General features: G+C 41.3%; 1 protein-coding gene across 2 annotated transcripts in view; it reads right to left on the reverse strand.

Annotated features, from left to right (window-relative positions):
* The window catches only part of Adk (adenosine kinase), a 407,238-nt gene that overhangs the window by 361,692 nt on the left and 22,770 nt on the right, over window positions 1-22,776 (reverse strand). Inside the window, exons 1-2 of one of the 2 annotated variants that reach the window (XM_006984767.4) lie at window positions 18,856-19,010; window positions 4,522-4,596 (exon numbers count right to left, since the gene is read on the reverse strand). In XM_006984767.4, coding sequence (XP_006984829.1) covers window positions 4,522-4,596; window positions 18,856-18,869 — 89 coding nt within the window. In that variant the 5' untranslated portion in view covers window positions 18,870-19,010. Of the gene's footprint in view, window positions 1-4,521; window positions 4,597-18,855; window positions 19,011-22,776 lie in introns of those variants that run through there. The other variant, XM_006984766.3, reaches the window with a different exon arrangement.

Consider the following 22,776-nt stretch of genomic DNA (forward strand, 5'->3'; position numbering starts at 1 on the left):
ATGTGCAAATACCTTCTACCATTTCCAGATCCACCTGGAACAAGAACGTCACACATTTTAAAAATCAAATCGCAGAGGTAGTTTTGAAATTGACATCCATTAGACAAGGCAAAACACCTGGTTTTCCCGACAGAGGCAGTAGGAACATAAGAGTTTGAGGAAAGGATGGCACATGGCTCGGTGGATGAGAGCATTTGCCAAGAAACCACACACTTGATCAATCCCAAAGACACACGGGGTAGAAACAGAACCCACTCTGCAAGTTGTCCTCTGGCCTCCATCACATTCCATGGCATGTGCAAGCAGAGAAACACACAATAAATAAACAGCCTCTTTACTTTATTTTATGTCTTTGAGACAGGGTTTCTCTGTGTAGCCGGCATGGAACTCTGTAGACCAGGCTAGCCCAAAATTCAGAGATCCACCTGTCCCTGCCTCCTGAGGGGTTGTTTCTTTTTTTGTTTTGTTTTGTTTTGTTTTTTAAATCAGGGCTCAGTGGTAGAGCACTTGCCTGCCATGTGTGAGGCTCTAGGTTCAATGTCCATCAGTGCAAAAACTAAAGGCTATTATCTCAATGGTCCAGTCGCTAATAGTTTTACCCTGTGATGTTTTGTAATACTGGAGACGTCTCTGCATCAGCAAGTGTCTTTCAATTGTTCAGCGTGCTCTCCAGATTTAAAACCCTGAGATTTCAATCTTTTAGGACTGTGCTTTGGTAAACTTTTAGACTTCAGGATTGTAGCCTAAGAACTTTGATCACTAAACATGGTGTCGCTCACCTTTGATCCCACCACTCAGGAGGCAGAGGCAGGCAGACAGATTTCTATGAGGTGGAGACCAGCCTGGTCTACACAGTGAATTCCAGGCCAGTCAAGGCTATATGAGAGAAGTCAAGTCTCAAGAAAGAACTTTGATCTTTTAGGACTTCAGGGATTCTTTTGTGACTACAATCAGTACTACTAGAATAAACCTCACAGAAAATGTACACCCATGAAGAGAAAAACTACAATTTTGTAATAAAACCTACGCTGCCATCTGGGGGTGTGGCTTAGTTGATAACATGTGCAAAGACCTTGGTTTGATTCCTAGCACTGAACAAACCAAACATGGTGGTCTGCGTCTGTAACCACAGTACTCAGGAGGTTGATGTAGGAAGACACCAGGAGTTTGAGGTCAACCTGTACTATGAAGCAAGTTTGAAGTCAGCCTGGGCTATGGAGCAATTTCTACTTCACTCTGGGGCAGAGCTAAGCCCCTGCCTTAGAAAAGAAAACAATTAACTGAGCCAGGGAGAAGGGTAGAGTTACAACAAAAATCCAAGCATTACAAAAGCTATATCACCACAAGCTCAAGGTCAATCTAGTCAATATAACAGACTGCAGGACAGCCAGGACTATATACCAAGACTCTATCAGAAAGAAAGACAGAAAGAAATAAAGACAATACAAGACAGGGCAGGGTCTGGAGATACACCTTAATGATAGAGCCTTTATCTAGTGTGTGTGAGACTTATACTGGCAGTCTTAGAACCAAACAACTATATGTATACAATCTCACTTGCCATTCATGATTTCTGTCACACTCAAACCTACCATATATCCATTTATAATGTATGTTTATTTATGAGAATTATTCATTTATAAATAATTTGTATTGATTGTGTAAAATTTACAATCAACGTTAGAATTAAACACAATATTTCATGTATGCTTTCTCTGCCTACCAACTTCCCAGTCAAAAAGGTTTAGAGCTCTGAGAAAATATACATTTCTTCAACTAGTCTAAGACAGGGTATTTTCACTTCTAATGATGTCACTTTCTTCCAATCACCATGCCATTAACTCTCCCCTTCCTCCTCTGTGACGTTTATCTTCTAAACTGACCTTGTATAATCCTTCCCTTCCCATCCTCTTCCTTACTCTCCGTAGTAGACCATGGCTCATCTGCAGGTGTGTATATATTCCGTATTTCCCAATACCCACACTGTCTCTTCTGTATGCCACAGAAGATCTTTCTGGTAGCATGATTCTTATCACAAATAAGCCTGTTAGTTTTCAGTTCTGATATTTTGCCAAATTGGATACATCTAACATAATTAACTTAATTCTGTTTTTATTTTCAATTAAAGATCCTTATTTTGTTCTCTGTAGTTCAGAGAAAAACTACATTTATAGTAAGAAAATAAACTGAGGATATTTCAGAAAATTGTATGGTAAGTATGTAAATATTCCATTTTTCCCTATTCATGTTTCTAAACTACAACAATGCTGATTATATTCTGAAAACAGATCAACTCTAGGCAATCTAGCAACTTTCCAATTCAAGAACTGAAGTAGTGGGCTTAGGAAGATGGCTCAGTGAATACACCTGAATTCAGACGCCCAGCACCCACAAAGAAGCCAAGCACAAAGGCGCACGCACATCTGTAACGACAGCATAGGGAGGGAGAGGGGTGGGCTCTAGGGACTTACTGGCCAACACACCTACATAAAATGAAGTGCCAAGTTCAGTGAAAGCCCGTTTCAAAACATAAGTGGAGAGCAATAGAGAAGATACCCAACATGAACTCTGGCCTTCCACACATACATACACACAAAATAGATTTTGACACTTGAAATGTTTTGAAAACCTAGTCAAGAAGAAAATCAAGCTTTTCTTTCAAAAAGTAGATCAATGCAAATTCATACACTAATTAAAACTAAAATGAACAAGTTTTGAAGCAGTTACACATCTTCCTAACCTACATTCTATTTATATCTGGATGAAAAGGAATAGAGCAATATGCTGGCTAGTGTCCGTCAACTTGACACAACTTGAGTCACCCAGGGTGAGGGGCCTCTCTTAAGGAAGTGTCTCCATCAGAGACAGACAGAGACAGAGACAGTTCTGAAGACAAATTGGAAGAGTTTCCTTTTATCATCTAGGGTCCAGGGACTGAACTCATGACGTCAGGCTTGGTGACAAATGCCATTACCTGATATTCTATCTACTGACCCTGGTTTTGCTTTTTAGCTATAAAACCTTTTAATCAAATCTGTGGTTCACAACCTATGGGTTTCAACCCATTTGGGGGTCTCCTATCAGATATCCTGTGTATCAAATATTTACATTATGATTCATAACAGTAGCAAAATTACAGTTATAACATAGCAATGAAATCATTATGTGGTTGGGGGTCATCACAACCTGAGAAATTGTATTAAAAGGTTGCAGCCTTTTAGAGGGTTGAGAACCACTGCTCTAAATACCAGATGCCAGACCCTTATAAGAATTGCTCCTATCCTGTGGGTTGGCTTGTGTGTGTGTGTGTGTGTGTGTGTGTGTGTGTGTGTGTGTGTGTGTGTGTGTGCTGGTACTGAACCCAGAGCCTTATACATGCTAGGCAAGCACTCTACCATCCAACTACAACCCAGATCTCAATTTCTGGATAGTGTCCTCTGATGTTGAAAAGTTTCCTATTTTTCATAAGGTCCATCTTACTTTTTCTCGTATTGCTTGTTCTTTTACTAATACTGAATTTAATAATCTGGGGCTAAATCAAAGACAAAGACTTACTCCTGTTTCTAAGATGTTTATAGCTTTAGTTCTTAAGTTTAGGGTTTTGTTCCCTATTGAGTTACTTTTGTATAGAGTGTGAAGTAAGGTCTCAGTCTTAGTCTCCAGCATGTGGAAATGCAGCTGTATCAGCACCAGTTTGTGTGGCTTCTTTTTGTTTGTTTTCAGACATTGTCTCACATAACTCAGGCTAATCTCAAACCTATTGTGTTTGTCTCAAACAGGAATGGTCCTCCTGACTCTGTCTTCTGAATACTGGAATTACAATTACCACCATACCTACTATAGGATAAATTTTAACTGAAAAAAGTATTAGGAATGAACAAAATATATCCTCCCCATCTCCCCTCCCCCGACACACACAAAAAAAAACCTGTGGTGAACTGTGAATTACTCAAATGACAGTGAACTAATATATTTCAATTTCCTGAGTTTTCCTCCAACTAAAGGTGTATATGGTAAATTCTATTCTAAGAGTTTTTGTTATTGGTAGTCTTTTTGCATTTATCTGTTCATTTCTTGATTCTGTGTGTGTTATGTGTGCATGCGTGTGCAAGTGCACACGCCATGCATGCGTGTGTGGAGGTCAGAGTACAATTTACAGGAATTAGTTTTCTCCTTCCACCAAGTAGGTGCCTGGGATCAAACTTGGGTTGTCAGCCTGGGCAGGGAGTATCTTAACCACTGCACCCAACCTACCAGCCCAATTCCACAGTTTAAGTCAGTTCTCGCCGGGCGGTGGTGGCGCATGCCTTTAATCCCAGCACTCGGGAGGCAGAGCCAGGCAGATCTCTGTGAGTTCGAGGCCAGCCTGGGATACCAAGTGAGTTCCAGGAAAGGTGCAAAGCTACACAGAGCTTGTCTCGAAAAACCAAAAAAAAAAAAAAAAAAAAAAAAAAAAGTCAGTTCTCAGTTCTCTCTTCAGGGATGTTAAGATGCTATATACATGAAGTAGTTCATACTTACTTATCAAGGAAATCTTTGTCTACTACAGCAGAAATGTCAAGAAGAGGATTTCCCATTCCAAACAGCACATTTTCACTAAAAAAAGAAAAAGAAAAAAGAAATTAGAAAACACAAATATGAAAATGAATATAACTTCACTTGAACATAAGCCTAACATCCTAGTTTATTTAATTAAACCTCTGATTTGCCAATTAGATGTAGAACAGTATTTTAGAGGTAGTATAAAGCTATTTAGAAAAAAAAGATTTTGGGGCTAATGAGATGGCTCAGTGGTGAAGAACAAGTCTTGCTCATGAAAAGGAATTGGATTCAGTTCCCAGCATCCACACCGTGGCTCACAACCATCCATAACAACACTTCCTGAGTACCCACTTCCTGAGTACCCAACATCCTCTACTGGCCTCTATAGGCACAGTATACATAAGGTGTACACACATCCACGCAGGCAAAATATCAGGACTCTTAACTGTGAAAATGTTCCCACCAAACTGGCCTGTGGACAAGCCCATGGCACATTTTCTTAGCACATTCTCTTGAGTAATGATTGATGTGGGAGGGCCCAGCTCACTGTGGCAATGCCACCCCTGAGCTGGTAGTTCTGAGTGCTCTTTTCAAGAAAGCAAGCTGAGCAAGCCATGAGAAGCAAGCCATGAGAAGCAAGCCAGTAAGAAGCACTCCTCCATGGCCTCTCATGAGTTCCTGGCCCAAGTTCCTTCAAGGATGGACTGTGATCGTGATATGTGAGATAAAATAAACCCTTTCCTCCCCAAGTTGCTCGTGGTCATGGTGTTTTATCACAGCTATAGAAACACTAATTCATGTGACACCCAACGTAAATGTGTATATATTATATATAGGTATTTATATATAATATATATATATGCATTTATTCGCGGGGCGGTAGTGGCACATGCCTTTAATCCCAGCACTTGGGAGGCAGAGACAAGAGAATCTCTTTGAGTTTGAGGCCAGCCTGGTCTACAGAGCAAGTTCCAGGACAGGCTCCAAAGCTACACAGAGAAACCCTGTCTCAAACCACCACCACCACCAGCCCCAAAAAAGCATTTACTCTTGTCTTCTATCAAATATAACAAAATAGTCTTGTCTAACCCAAAAACTATGGCTAACTCACATTGCAATTAAAGGTGTGTATGACTATCCTAGGATCACACATCTAACTTTTAAATAAAAGTACCTATTTAAGAGAAAAGCAATCCTGATAGGTAGGACATGATACACTAGCACTTGAACAGGGAGATCTCTATGAGTTCAAGTCAGCCTGGTCTACAAAGAGAGTTCTCTATGTGGCCAGTGCTACACAGTGAGACCCTTTTACTCTCTCTCTCTCTCTCTCTCTCTCTCTCTCTCTATATATATATATATATATATATATATGCATATATATGCAAAGAGTTGCATTGTAACTATTTAAGTGTAGAAATACATATTAATATATAAATTCAACCTATATATTCCACTTAGAAATACACTTTAACTATTAAGTGTAATATATATATATCTACTACACTTATATATAAATATATATACTTGTGGGAGCCCGTTCTGGGGTTCCTCGTGGCTTTACCCAGCAGGTCCGAATAGAGGATGATCAGGACCACGGGCCTGAGTGCAGGTGTCTGAGATGGTCTGCACTTGGCTGTGCTGGGGGAGGAGGTCTTTTGCTCCACCCCTTGGCGTCTCTATAAAAACCCTGGACCAGAGACAGTCCGGCCCCGTTGGAATAGGTTCCAGGCCCTCTCGAGGCTATCCTTTATTTTCTATCTGTTTATCTCCACAAGATTCTCCGCTATAAATCCTTCTATCTAATATTTCCTGCTGCTCGCACTCAAGAAAACTCTGGGAAGCTGTGGGGGTGATGGGTAAACGCCCCACATATACTACACTTATATAAAAGTTTTATATTTAAGAACATGGAAAGTGTGAAATGATTTGGGGAAAGATATGCCATAAAATCACTAGTCATAGGAAACGTGACTTGTGGTTGCTATATTACTATCAGATAAAGTACACTTTAAAATATGGAGATCTACTGATAAGAGATACCAGATAGTTCATAAAAGTTAACAGGTTATTTCATCAAGAAACATAATACAAAGTATATATGCACCAAATAAAATAGCTCAAAACACTCAGCAGGAGGGAAAAAGCACAATTTCTCCAACCCCTATAGTACCAAGGAGCCCAAGACCTTGCATATACTAAGTATGGGCTCTACCACTGAGCTATGTCCTAGCTCGAAACACACAATCTTAGTTGGTTTTAACACCTCTCTTTCAGCAGTTGACAAAACAGCCAGGCACAAACATAAGTAAAAATTACACAATCAGAAACGCACCCTAGAGAAACGAAAGATGAACTACACACACACACACACACACCTACACTTAAATGTTCATGTTCATAATGAAGCAGGATAGAAAGGCAGGGGAAATTAAGGGCATGCAGAGGAAAGGGAGCCTCTCACCCTAGAATCCAGTTAAAGCTTCCTACCGGCAGAGAAGCAAGAATTCCACAGCACAATCACTAACTGAATCACTGACCACTCAAGACTCTTCCCCTACCCCTGCTGCAAGTCTGAAATGTCTTAGGAATCTCATCAGAAACTGTATTTACAGGGGAAGGAAATTACCACACTCATTGTGCAACCCTAGTGGCTTATCGGACTGTAATTCAACCCAAGGCATCTGTGGGGCCATCTCACTTATCTCACTTATCAAAAGAGGACTGGGAGGGAAGGTTTCTTAACAGCCTTTTGAGGTATAACTTGAAAGCCATGAAAATGGTATACTAGCTGTGTATACCCCTCCATGTAATCTTGCCTCTCCATTTAGAAGCCATACCTATAACTGGGTATCTTCCTTTCCCCTACGGTCCTTCAGGAAGCATGTATCCACACTTGAGTATGACTTGCTTTTACTCTGAGTGCCTCTCTTTCTCTTAACCTTCACTTTTAAGTTTATAGTAAAAATGTCTTTATTAGGCTCCTACTAGCCAGTTCTTTTCCACAATGAAGCTACAAATCTCAGTTTGGCCTGAATTGAAGTCCCTAAAAGATTATGGGAACTCCTCAGGAGCTTTCTGTCCCCTGACCACTCACAATAACAGATTTATTTGTGATAGCAACAAAAAAAAAAAAAAAGGAAGAAAGACCACCGACCCAAATCATCATGGCTAAGTTAATTAAAGCAAGCAATTAATTACAGCAAGCTTTTTTACTTGTGTACACAGGTTGCCTCCACCTAAGGAGAGTTTTGAGAGGTCAGCACTGGATGTGAGGAAGACAAGGCTTTTATAGGGGTAGGGGTTTCCCAAATGGGGGATTCGGTGGGCAAAACAGGCAGGGTTACAGGAGCAGAACATAAGTATAACAAGTTAGTCCCTCCAGAAACAAAGACAAGGTTGCACGGTGGGCATAATAAAGTAGTCATCGGTAGGGTTGCAAGATGTTACAACTTTTTGAAACAAACACATGACTGTCACTCCTGGAACATGCAGAACAGAACCATTTGTAGTTAAGGTTACAGACAGGGCACTGCTCAATCCTTGAGAAGCAGAGGTTTAATCATAAACAAGAATGAACTTAGTTTATCTTTACTATAAAATGGCTTTTAAGCCTAAGCTGGAGGCAGGCTGGTTCCTCAATGGTTTACTCTGGAGTCAAACATGAGAGAGCATATCAGGAACATACATGGATTTAGGCTACACCAAGTTCCATGTTCTAACATGGAAGCAAGTTTTCTGAGGTTTTTATAGTAATAGAACAAAGAAGGACACAAATGAAATCACTTTTTGTTTTTTGGTGTGGGTGTTTCAAGACAGGGTTTCTCTGTGTAGCCCTGGCTGTTCTGTAGACCAGGCTGGCCTCAAACTCACAGTTCTTCCTGCCTCTGTCTCTGGAGTGCTGGAATTAAAGGTGTACGCCAAGCCCGGCAGTAGTGACGCACGCCTTTAATCCCAGCACTTGGGAGGCGGAGGCAGGTGGATCTCTGTGAGTTTGAGACCAGCTTGGTCTACAAAACAAGTTCCAGGAAGGGCTCCAAGCTACACAGAGAAACCCTGTCTCGGTAAAAAAAAAAAAAAAAAAAAAAGAAAAAAAGAAAAAGAAAAAAAGGTATACACCACCAACCATGGCAACAATACTTATTTTTAAAAAGGGTAAGAGTCAGGCATGGTTACCCACACCTATAATCCCACCACTACCACTTGAGAGGTGAGGCAAGAGGATAAGGAATTCTAGGTCATCTTTAGCTACACAGGGAGTTTGAGGACAATGTGGTAACAGGCCTGGCATAAATAAAGGGACACTTGTGTCTTTCAATCTGACTATCAGACTGCTGAAACAATGGACCCCAAAGAAATGGGAATCTCATGTTGGGAGAAGGAAAAGGCTCCAGACAAGAAAGGATTTGTCACCCCCAACAGCTCCACAGACCACCTTCCAGGTTGAGAGTGAAGAGCAGACACCTTGACTGTTACTGCACAGATGTGCAAATCCTTGGCTTTCTGTTTAAACTTGAATCTCATTCCAGGATTCTGAAGACAGATATGGGGGCTGGGCTGAATCTCTTTGTTCCTCTTCCCAACACAGCCACATTGAGTAAATCTCCTTTTCCTGCTTTCCATTTTAAGTTTGGCTGTTTTAATTAGCTCTTTGAGAATGGGTGGCCAGACCAGTCAGTCCCCTTGGAGATTATCTTTGACAACAGATTTCTTCTGGAGAATAAGTTTGTGGTTTTACGTATCAAAACTGTTTCAGCCAAATGCAGAAGAGGCTACGGAAGCTCATCTCATTCCAGATATAATGTTGGAAGATAGCTATCAGAAAACCTTGATGAGCTGAGTACTCTTCCAACAGCTGGTATATGAGGAGAGCAAAAGATGGCCCTAAGAGGCTGAAATGTGAACATACATGTATTTTTTAAGATTTTATTTTATTCTTATTTACACTGTGTGTGTGTGTGCGTGGGTCCTGGAGCTGGAGTTACAGGCCCAGTGTGAGTGCTGGGAACTGAACTGATCAGTAAGAGCTCTTAACTTCTGAATCATCACCCCTCCAATCCCTAAACATACACATGTGTTGCAGAAAAAAAAGTTGCCAAAGTAGAAGGCTGACAGACAGCTCAGAAGAGGGGTGTGTGCATCTAAATAAAGCATTGTACTATTCCCCAAAATGAATGAAGCCATGCTAGACTCTCCTCCCAAGGTCTGGCCTGACTGACAAAGCAACTCCATAAGTGAACATTTGTCTCATTGTGTCTTTTGGACAGACTACTGAAGTACTGACATGTTTGCTACATTTGTTTGTTTGAGCCAGGGTCTTGCTGTGTTGTCTAGGCTGCTCTGTAACTTATGGTCAGGCCTCTGGAGGACTGGGATTTCAGGCATGGACCACACACCCAGCTTAATCTTTTAATAAATATGCTCAGACTGCAAAACTGCTTCATCTTTAAATAATTAGATTCCAGACCTCCAAATCTGAAGAAAATACATATACAGCTCCGAAAGGTGACTCAAACACTGTGCTGCTCAGATTTTGTCAACTCGACACAGCTAGAGTTATCTAGGAAGAAGAACCTCAATTGAGAAAACACCCCCATCGGATTGCCTGTAGACAAGTTAGTAGGTTGTTTTCTTGATTAATGATTGATGTGGAAGGGCCTAGCTCATGGGGGTTGGGGGGCGGTGCATCCTGAGCAGGTAGTCCTAGGTTGTATAAGAAAGGAAATTAGGGGGCTGGAGAGATGGCTCAGTGGTTAAGAACACTGGCTTCTCTTCCAAAGGACCCAGGTTCAATTCCCAGCACCCACATGGCAGCTCACAGCTGTCTGTAATTCCAGTTCCAGGGATCTGACACCCTCACACAGACATACACGTCGGCAAAACAAAAATGCACATAAAATAAATAAATAAATAAATTTATTTTATATTTATATATATTTATTTTATCAAGCTGAACAAGCCTGGAGGAGAGGGCCAAGAAGCAGCATTGCTTCATGGCCTCTGCTTGGGTTCCTGCCCCCAGAGTCCTCCCCTGCTTGAGTTCTTGAGCTACCTTCCTTTGATGATGGACTGTGATCTGGAACGGTAGGCTGAAATCAACCCTTTCCTCTTCAAGTTGCTTTATCACAGCAATAGAAATCAAAGGGAGACACTATTCCTATCTGCCTCTCCCCAGTTCCACAGTAAGTGTGAAAAGAAACCACCCTCCAACACTAAACCCAGGCGGCAGGCGGCCCCTGGAAAGGTGAGAAATGTGCTGGTGCTCTTTCAAAGCGCCATTTCAGAGAACTGCTATTGTTTCAGCTTACTGACAGCTCCAATCTCAAGGCCTCCCATTATTTGACCTGATCTTGAGCTTGCCCTGTGCTAAGAGTTTTCCCCAAGAGTATCTGTCAAAAACAACCAGCTGCAATTGTTTAACATTCCAGCTGCTTGAAGCAGTTGGAACAAACAAGCTAACCAAAAACATAAAAGGAAAAGTGTGAGAAATCAATGTCCACAGAGGGTTTGGGACATCCAGAATGTTCCTGCAATTGCTGTGAGCATGTTCAAGGAACAAGCGAAGGCTCAGCCACCTCCCCCTAGGCTGCACAAGCACAAGGAACGTGTCGGTAGCGCTGTAAGCTTGGCTGGCTGCTTAGGATGGGCCTCGACAAGCACACGGTATCTCTAAGCAGACTGGGACACAGTACCGAGTACTAACAAGAATGTGCAGAAACTAGAATCCTCAGGCATTGCTGTTGGCAATGTAAAATGATGCAGCCACACTGGGAAACAGTTTAGTAGCTTCTGAAAGAGGAGGAGGAAGCAATGGGGAAGGAAGAAGACAGGAAAACTGGAGAGAGTTGAGGAAGGCTGCTTTCACCTCAAAAGGACAAAAAGAAATGGTTTAATCTAAAGCCAAATGGGAATGATTATGCCCAGGAATAGTTCCCCAAAATACCATGTTCCAATGTGGTAACAGTTCCATGAAGTTTTATAATAATAGAACAAAGAAAATCATAAATCAAGATACTTTCTGAATACATTGGTAGAAACATCAGAAAAGCTGGGAAATCTCAACTATAGGCCTCAGATCTGTTTGTACATTCCAAGAGATTTCCCTAATGGTCACAAAGATATTAGGTCACATACAGAGGAAAGTAATAAATGGTTATTAAGTGGTTTAAAGATGGCCCAGGATAATTTGGCTCTGGATTTGGCAACATTCCTTCATTTCCACATCATTAAAGTTCTAATGAGTCAGTCAGCCTTTGTTGTCAGCTTTTTTCCAGGGATTCTTGCTCACAAAGTAACATAAAATTATCCTATGAAGCTGTATCCCTTCCTAGGAGAAACAAACATATGGCAAAACAAAAACTTACACATGGATGCTTACAGTACTGTTATTCATAGTAGCCACAGTGAAAATAACCCATATAGCTGGGTAAACAAAATATATTTACACACCAAAAAGTATTCAAACATAAGAAGGAATGAAATACTGATAATCCGATGTGACAAGGATGAACCTACATTACATGACTGTGCTCATGACACATCAGAACAAGGATTCACAGAGGCACAAAAGTAGATTTCACGGTTGCCAAAGGATGGTTGGTGATGTGGAATAGGTGGAAAGTAACTGCTAACAGTTATGATGCTTCATTTTAAATCGATAAAAATGTTTTAAAATTATACTGCAAAGATAGTTATTCAACCCTGTAAGTTTAACGGAAGCACTGATCTGTCCAGTTTAAATTTATTTTATGCTATATGAATCATATCTTTAAAATAATTAAAACAAATGGACATAATTTGTATTTATAAAATGCTAAATTAAACAACTGCAGCATGAGGTTTCCACTCAAAATATTATTGAATGAGGCTAGGGAGATGACTCGGTAGTTAAATGCTTGCATGCTACGCAAGCATGAGGGCCTGACCTCATAAAAGACTGGCCGGCAAGGTGGCTCAGTTGGTTAAGGCCCTTGCTTCCAAGCCTAACAGCCTGAGTTCAATATCCAGGTAAAGGGACAGAGCCAGTTCCCTTGGGATTTCCTCTGACTGCTACATTCTCACCATGGCACATGTGTTTGTATACAAACAGGGACACACACAAGCACACAAATGGTTAAGCAGAGGAGGGAAACCACATAAAAGATGGGTGCTGAGACCCACCTCTGCATTCCCAACACTGGGAGACAGAAACACAAGGATCCTGGGGGCTCACTGACCAGTCCAGTCAAAATGGCAAGCTGCAGGTTCAGTAAGGGACCCACTTCAAAAAGTAAGATGGAGAGAGATAGAGGAACACACACAGTATCTACCTTTGGTCTCCACGCATGCACACAACACATGCACATGAGCACACACACTCACATGTGCATGCATGAACACACAGTGAATGAAATTAAAGAGTTCAAAATCAAATGCAGCATTCACCAAAACAGACCTCAGTCTAGGCCATAAAGCTAGTCTTTGTAGATATAAAAGGACTGATATGATAATATAATGAATGAAATTGTAATTCTAGCCTAGGTTACATGGTAAAACCATGTGTCAAAGTAATCATACACGGGCTGAGTGGCGGTGGCGCACGACTTTAATCCCAGCACTCGGGAGGCAGAGCCAGGCAGATCTCTGTGAGTTCAAGGGCAGCCTGGTCTACAGAGCAAGATCCAGGACAGGCACCAAAACTACATGGAGAAACCCTGTCTCAAAAAACAAAAAACAAAACAAAAACAAAAAATAATAATCATACACACACCAACAAAAAATTGAGGGACTGATGAGATAGTTCAACATGTAAAGATATGTAATGTGTGTGATATCAAAGGTTCAGTCTCCAGCACTGACTGAGAAAGAAAAACAAAAACAAAAAACAGTGAGTGCAGGATCTATATGGTTTTATAGTATATATACTTTGGCATAAAAATTGCAAACTAAGAAGGATAACATGTGTCCCTGGGCTATACAACCCTTCCTTTTATATCCTAACGCAAAATTATCATCATAAACAAAAGTAGGCAAACCCAAGTAACCCTTACTGTACAAGACTCTTTATATGAATTTATAGAATAGGTAAAATTAATCAATGGGAACAGAATTATGAAAGTAGTTGTCTGGGTGGTGAGGGGAACAGGATTAATTGAAAAGGGGTAAAAGGGAACATCTCAAAAGTTGTCCTATAGCTAAACCTGAGTGCTGTTTGCACACGTAATTATACTGTCAATACTCAGCTACACCAGGGATGTAGCTCAATGGCAGAGTTATCTTTGGATGCATATTCTAGAATAATTCCTCTCTGACCAGCGTTATCTGTTTTGTTTTGTTTTGTTTCATTTCCTATTGGGACATTCTTTTCAACACACAAACATGTTGGTATTTCAACCCCAGGCCCCCCAAGTCTTCATTTCCAGTGTGTATTTCCAGCTCCTCTATTATATCCCTGCTCTCCTGACAGTAAAACAGTTCTAAGAAATAGTAAATGCTCCACTAAATAGCAAATTCCTCTAAGCTATATAAAACTGGTTTTGTATATTTATTCTGTGTGTGTGTGTGTGTGTGTGTGTGTATGTGTGTTTGTGTGGCGTGCGTGTGCGCATGCTACTTGTGTGGGGGGTCAGAGGACAATTTTCAGGAGTAGGCTCTCTCCTTCCACCATGTGAGCTCCTTTTTAAATCCCCACAACTCAACAATAATAGGGAAGGCGTTATTATTATCTCTGTTTAACAGACCAGGAAAGAATTCCTAGGAAAAAGTTCAGCAAGATTATATAACCTTCCAAAAAACAGACAGCAAATAAATGATTCTAAACTTTACATCAAGTGCTTTCTTGTTCAATAGACTACATTGAGACACTCAGAACTCTTTTAATATAAAAACATTTGATCAAAGAGAAACTCCCAGATGTAGACAAAAAAAGAGGTACAGCCATTATTTATGGCCCTATTTCAAATAACATTTCAACAACTAAGAATTGCTATGACAATATGATTATACTGTATACATGAGGTGACCAGATAATTTACTATTCAAATGGAACACTTTCAAGAATAAATAAAAAACTACCAGTAATTATGTGAAGATAATAGGCATCTTCCAGCACTGTTCTGGGCAAACTGGGATTTGTAGTCACCTGGCTTATAAGACAGCTTCATTTATGTTTTATTGGAGCATTTTTTAAAAGCAACAACCAGAGATGAAGACATAGCTGCAAGATAAATGCAGCAGGAAAGGGTTAACATTCGGACAGTTGACTATCACTTGGTTCCAGTTTTATCTCTGACAGTTCTGCTTAATGTAGCGCTTCTCTGGCTGGAATGATGTGGAGTTAGAAAACCTTGTCTGTTTTCTCAAACAAAGATGACCTATTTATAAATATGAGCATTAACAGCTGACAACATGGCACATAAGGGAAAGGTTCCTGTTTCAGTTTTTCAAGACAGTTCATAAATGAAATGGTTTCAGTGTGTCTTAAAATCTTATTTGAGCCACCAAGAAACCTCACAATATAACAGTTTATTTAGTAATCTGAATTTTTAAATTCTTTCAAAGAAAGAGAAGGGAGGGAAAGAGGAAAGGAGGCAGGGAGGAAGGGAAGGAGGGAGGGAAGGAAGGAAGGAGGGAGGGAGGGAGGGAGGGAGGGAGGGAGGGAGGGAGGGAGGGAGGAAACCCACAGGTCCTAAAATGAATTTGAAAATTCTGCTGAAATGCTTCAAAGAAATCATCTCAATAAAATTCCATCTTAGCCCTAATTTAGTCTCCATATAATATTCTCCGTCTGAGTGGTTTGGATGATTCTGTTGGATGTACCTCAAAATTCCTGAGCCTTAAAGAGAAAAATACCCCAGGACCCCACCCACAGCCCACATGAACTTTCCAGTGTGGGCTTAGCCCATGGTGGCCCAGAGTGATGATGATGGAGGGCACAGTCATACTCAGAGTCCCAAAATAGTCTCAGCCAAAATACCCTGACCATTCAGACTACACAGCACATACCCTCACTGCCCCCCACACTGCGTCCCACAAACTTGGTTCCCTAGCACAACTTGGGAGTTGTAAACAACCCCAAACCAGACTGCACACTGAGTTTATGAAGACAAGGCAATGTTCACAGAGAAATTTTTAAAGTGTTACTCAGTAAAAAGTACACAAAGCAGTAGTCAAAGGTCTACATTCTATCTTAGACTCTACCCCTGGCTAACAAGGACATAACACTTGAATTGGGAAAGCAGTTCCTGCAGAGAGAAAGAAAACACTTTAAAATACTGTCATTTGAGGGTATGTGCTGTGTAGTCTGAATGGTCAGGGTATTTTGGCTTAGTTAAGCTTAGGCGTTAACATTGCTATTGGAACAATTAAGAGTGTCCAAAGTGTTGGTCTATCAACTATGCTCTATCATGGCCCAGATGAAGACCAGTTAGGGTCTGATACACATAACAAAGGACAACAGTCTTTCTCCAAGGACAATTGGTTTTGTAAGGCATAAATTTAGATTCTTCATCACTAACAGTGGATAGAATAAAATACAAATTATCAGATTACTTTCAGCCAAATCATTCAAGACTTTAAGCTTAAAAATAAAAAGATTTTGTTTAAAATAATTAGAAAGTCTTAAGAGTTGACTGCTGTACTAAAAAGGGCATTTAATGAGGCATTCACCAACTAAGATAGGCTTAAGTGAGATATCTAGAGATCTAATATCTAGTTCAAGACATGTTTATGTGAACTTGGACAAATTATCTAATTTTTAGTGCCTTCAACTACAAAATGAGGCAATTAGATGTTTGTTTCCTGTCTATAAAGTGAAGTTGTAAACATATCTTTTCTTTTCAGATGACATCATTCCCTAGGGAAATTTTTTTCAAAGGCTTTTATGACCAAGACTATATTCCACTTACAAAATGTCTTAGAATTTAAAAGCATTGAACAAATAGTGGCATACACCTATCCTCTCAGCACTCAGGAGATAAAAGCAAGAAGGGAAGGATTTTGAGGCCAGCCTGGGCTATTATAGCAAACTCTAAGCTAGCCTAGTTTACACAGAAAGATCCTGTCTCAAAACATCCAGAACAAAACAAAGTTTGAAAGTACATTTCCCCATTACGCTGCAGGACACAGGTTAGTATTGCAGCAATGAGGTATTTCATTAAACAAACACCCACGGTAGAAAAGAATTAGAAAAGAGCCTCAGTTAGATTCTGGTTATGTCTGGTTTCTAATCCTATATTCTTTGATAGCCATTTCAAAGTCACACATTACTATATTTAGCAACAATTTATTTTAAGTGTGGGGTAAAAGCAAGAACACAAGACATGAGGTCAGATTTTGATAACTTGGGATCACCAGAGAAGGATACTAATACCTAGCTTTTGGGCTACTGTTAGACTGAGCAGTGAAGGGGAACATGCCTAACATCATGGCTGATAAAGTTAAAGACATCACAGAATTACATTAGCTGCAGTCCTCACTGGGGACTTTCAAAACTGTCACAATCTAGTGCCGCTTCACCTTCCACATCCTCCCTGCCTATGCCTGAACCAAGTTACCAAAAAGAGATTCCTACAGATGTCTCACATCTGTATTAATTTTTCAGAAAATTTAAAATGTACTGTTTCTGAAAGGCCATCAAGATCTAGATTCAGTTCCTATCTTTGCTACTAATAAGGCACTCAACTTTTCTTCAATTTAGTTCCTACAACAGTCTGATTTTTTTCAATCCATGTCACTGTAGCTCAAGACTTTCAACAGACCCCGAAGAAGCAGACAAAAACTTCACTATCACATATTCATCTTTCCAAAATACATCCAAGGTTGTAATTTGGAAATCAACCAAACCAGTCTTGAAAACAACTACTGGATTCCTACGTTTCAGACACATCTTGCTGCTGCCTGCTAAACAACAGAAGCTTCAGATCTGGACGTTTCTCCAGTGAGGAGTGGCCAGGAAGAAAATGGGCAATTAAAACCACCCAGAGGATATGCTTGTCATACAAAAGGCCCTGAACTCAATTCCCAGAACAACAACAACAAAAAGAATTCACCTAAGAACAGAAGATTCTTTAGATGGCATCTGGCCAGCACACCTAATTTGTCTGTGATGATGGGAAGGGAAGTAGGAATGAGAAGAAGGGGAATTAACTGCTGCCATATAGCACTATCCTAATTCATCAAAAAAAAAAAAAATGCCATTAGTTCTAAAAGGTACATTTATATGACGAAATGTTATTTACCAAAAGCCCACCTGGGTCTCCATATGGCCACACCTAACTTTCTCCTGCATAATGACCAGTACTCTTTGTCCATCTTACTGCATAATTGTGTGTGTAAGAGAGAAGACAGCAACCAAGCCGCAGCCTGTCTTACCTGAGGACTAGGTTCTAAGTGAGTACCTAAATCGCCACCAAAAAGCCACTAAATTACCAGGGCTTAGGTCCTTTAAAGCTTATAGCCACAACTTTACTTCTCTTTAAATTGGGGGTGGGGGTGGGGTGTCTCCCTTTCTTTTGGAAAATAAAGGCCAAGATCTACTTTTAAAAAGGCATTCTAAAACACTGGGTAAATGAGGAAAGTAATCTTTTTTATAAATAGTCAAATTTACATAAACATTCAGTAGAAGCTAAATAAAGTGGGCAAGGCAACTTAGGTATCACCATTGCCCAAAAAAATAAAAAATAAGGAACAGTCAAAATCCTGGATCTGTGATTGGGTGAGTCTGCTTTCATTATATTTCTACATCTCACAAAATTAATTTCAACTCGTGACGCTCAGATAAAAGTAGGTAAACATATGGTACCTTCAAGAACCAAAGTACTAATTTCAGTCATAGGCAAATATTTTAGGGACACACAATTTCACAACTTAGGAACAATCTACATGAGAAGTGCCAACTTTGCAGATCTGCTCATGGCCAACCATGAAGTTCTGTCAGAAGGCATGACACACAAGCATGGGCACACACTGTGCATGGCACATTCCCCTGGGGCCAGGGTCATCCCGGGGTGGGTCGATGAGGGCGGGAGGTAGTGACATTTTCATGAGAAATTCATTACACACATACACAAACAAGCTTCAGACCCTGGAATCTGAGCAAGGGTCACCTCAAGCAAGCGGCGACAAATAGGGCAGCGCCTTATGCCACAGACCCAAAAACTTCGGAGGACACCAGAAATGCCCTGATTGGTTAAGTGTGAGGAGAACATCCAACGTGACGGGGGCCGGCGGCAAAGGGTAGCTCCCGTCCATCCAAGGGAAGGGAAGATAGTTCTCCCGGGAGCAGTGAGCTCACGCCCAGCCGGGACACAGCTGTAGCGGCCGCCCTCCGCTTACCTGGAGGACGTCATGACTTCACCTTCCCGTCCCGCAGCGCAGCGCCCCGCGTCCGATGCTCAGCGTCCACCCCGGTAGCAGCAGGTACCACAGCAACTGCTGCTCCCCAGCTCTGGCACTCAGCGACCGAGAGCGCGTCCTCACACACCCCGCGCGCGGGCGGCCCGGGGCGAGCTGGCCCCGCACGCCGATTGGCTGCAGCCAGAGGAGGGCGGACGCCCCGCCCCCGCCAGGCCGCTGCAGCCCCGCCCCCAGCCCTGAGCGCCCAGGCTCGCCGCCCGCGCGGCTCGCTCAGGCTCGCCGCCACGCGGGCTAGCTGACCTGCCAGAGGGCTGGCTAGCGGGCACGGTGGCCATCTTGAGTCCTGGTAACCACCTCCCCGTTGCCCTCCCGGCCGCACAGGGCAACAAGGTTGAGTGCCCGCCTCAAAAATGGCCGCGCCGCTGGCAACGGGGTTCGTAGTCACATGGGCACGCTCTACCTCGGCGAGCTCAGGTCCCTTTAACAGCTCTGGGGAAAGGGACGCTGTCAGGACAAATTGTGGACGTGGTTTAACAGCCTGCAAAACCTCATCTGCAGATGAAAAGCAGCCGCCCGGGAAACCTCAGCGGGGAGGAAACCAAAAGCGTGGCAACAGCTGCAAGACGCGCTGGATTCCTCCACGCTGCAGCCTCGGGGAGTCAGTTGCAGATCCCAAATGTTCTTGAACTTCAGAAACACTTAAGGCAGCTTATCTAATATAAATGTATTCGGGGTTCACTAAACCGTGAATCAGAATCTAGGTGAGGGAGGTCCCGACATCGGTATTTTTAGCGTGTACCCAGGTGATCCAGGTATGCACTAAAGTTTTACACCCTGTGATCCAAACTACCCAACGCCCTATTTGTCAAGCACGTCTCATTACCTCGCTTTCCTCAATACAGGAGCTGTAAAACAAGCATTTAAAGCTACAAGAAAATGATGTTAATGAGCTATGGTGAGTTAAGAAACCGATAATGAACTAATAAAAGCTGCGGGGAAACGGAGAGGGAGTGGTATCGGTAAATGCTTTATGCCCCAAATAGCCTCTGTTTATTCCTTCTTTATTCTCTGTGTAATAATATTTATGTTAGCAGCGGACAACATACAGCGGCACTCATTTCCTGAGCACATCCAACAGTGATCAATTTCATCGGTTTGAGATACATCAGGAAGAAGTCCAACACCATGAGGCATTAAGATGTGGTTGATGGGGAGGAGATGGGCGGAAGGGGCAGCTCAGCTGTAAAGTGTTTGTCTTGAACTTAGAAGCGCCTGAGTTCAGTCTCCAGGGCCCACTTTGCTGAAGGAGCAGAGGGGAAGGGAGGACTGTGGCTCTGCAGGTAAAGCCTGCTACCAAGCTTAGGACCTGAGTTCAAGGCCCAGGACCCATTTGATGGAGGCAAGACTCGATGTCCATCCTCTGGCCTCCAGATAAATACCACAGAGAACGTCTCCACCCCAACACATATTTTTTTAAATTTTTAAGTGGGTACTTGCTGCCAGGTGCCTGACCTTCAGATCGCCTTATCTCAAGCAGCAGGACTTTCTGCTAGGCTTCTTCATTCTTCTCCTTTCCAGTTTAAAGATTTACAGCTTGCCTACCTTGAGGTTTTCCTCTTGAACTCTAATAAACTGTCCTTGAGCTTCAAAAAAAAAAAAAAAAACCCACAAAACCAAACGGGGGAGGTGTAGAGGGGTGTGATAGTGTGTGCTCTGGGGGCTGAAGAGATGTCTAGGTGAAAAGGGCACTTGCTGTCCTTCCAGGGCCTGTGTTCAGATCCCAACACCCATATCAGGTGGCTCACAACCACTCCAGCCAGCTCTAGGGAATCTGGACTACCGGGGCACCTGCACACATGTGGCATAGATTCTCACACACACACACACACACACACACACACACACTCACACACACACACACACACACACACACACACACACACAAATAAAAATGGTTTTTGAAACTGTGATTGAAGGAACCGCAGTGTGATTTCTCTTGAGGCTCAGAAAAATATATTTAGAGATATTAGTACCCTCAGAAATTTAAACACAAAAATATTACTTCAACAAACTTGACTCAGATGTGATTGTTTTTTCAGAGTCATTGGATAAAGACAAGGAAGAAGTATGGAGGCTGAGGAGTGAGCTAGATGGCAGAGCATGTGGACACTAGGTTCAGTCTCAACTCCTCTCATCTGCTCTCCTGTCTACCTTATCTAATCTGGGTTAGGAGGCTGCCAGAACAGCAAACAGACAGCTAGCCCCACGGAGCTAACTGACTAGATAGCAGAACAAAGATGAGGACCCACCTACTAATCTTTTCAACAGATGTTCCAGGCCCAGAAATAATAGTAATGCTCTTAAAACGCAGCCAGTCTGTTTTTAGTAGTACAATAAAATTAAAAAGCACTCCAGAATATTTTTAGTGGGATGATAAATGAGCACATTTCTAGAAAGTCTTTAGCAATGTGTATCAGAAATTTCATTTTTGAAGCTATTTATTAAAAAGTAGACCAATATAAACAAATATTTTATATCAATACAAACTTCAGCATTAACAATACCAAAAATATACTGTGTACTAAGGTAACATTTCAATAACAGATTATAGAGCTATAAAATGTTTCCACAGATTTTTTTCAAAGAAATAAGAAAATGCTCAAAGGCATAGTGTAAAATGAAAAATATAAACGAAGATACAGAATATAATCTGTGGAGTTTTTTTAAATGAATAACATATATACATAGAAAAAGACTGGGAATAACACACCTAAATACCACCATTGGTTTTCCATGGAAAGAAAAAGTACATGAAGATTTTAATATATATATTATACAGTTTATAAATTTTCTAACACCCATTGGTTTTTGTTTATTGTTATTTTGTTTGTTTTTTATATTTATTTATGGGTTGTCCCACACATCCCATGGTGTGCCCATGGAAATCAAGGGACATCTTTCAAGAGTTAGTTGTCTCCTACGATAGGAGTCCTGGGGATTGATTCTAGGTGGTCAGATTTGGTAGACAGCACCTTTACCCACTGAACCATCTCAATGGCCCAGAGGGTTTTGTTTTGCAAGTTTTTGGTTTTGTTTTGTTTTCTGAGATGGAGTTTCCACTTTGTACCTACTTCCAGCTGTCCTAGAACTCACCATGGTAGCCCAGGCTGGCTGGCTTTAAACTCAGAATCCTGCCACCGCTCCCAAATCCTGAGATTATAAGCATGCACTACACTACCAGGCTCATTTACATACTGGTTTGATAGTCATTTAATGTTTTTGTAAATTACTTTTAGTTTTTAAAGATTTAGTTAATTTTACGTGTATGAGTGTCTGCTACACATTATATGTGTACTACAGGGGTGCAGATCATTTTTTTATTTGCGATAGAATCTCACTGTATATCTCAAGCTGGCCTTATAGTCACAATCCTCTTGCCTCAGCAGCATCCCAAGTACTGGGATTACAGGCCAATGGCACCATGCCTAGCTCCGTGATAGTAATTTTACTTATGACTGTGACTGTTATGTATGTATCTGCATATCGTGCATGAGTGTGGTAAATGGGGACCAGACAGGACCTCACGAATGCTAGACAAACATTCTGTCACCAAGCTAAACCCCCAGTACTTTGTCATCTTAAAATGGCTTAAAAATGAAAAGCATCCCTGCTCTTTTTAAAAATTCTGTATTTTTAAGAATACAACTATCCTTATTTTGAGAGGAGCTGGGTTTATTTTGTAAATGTCTCATCTTTTCAGGTACATGAACTTTTTAAAGACAGGAATAATAAAAAAAAATCTATGATTTTCTTAGTTAATTGCTTGGTCAGTTGTCACCACAGGGATGTTCCCCACATGATACTAAATGTTGAAAAGATCATATTTTTAAAGCAAGTTTT

This window comes from Peromyscus maniculatus, chromosome 9 (assembly GCF_049852395.1).
Source record: "Peromyscus maniculatus bairdii isolate BWxNUB_F1_BW_parent chromosome 9, HU_Pman_BW_mat_3.1, whole genome shotgun sequence".
Lineage (NCBI taxonomy): Eukaryota > Metazoa > Chordata > Mammalia > Rodentia > Cricetidae > Peromyscus > Peromyscus maniculatus.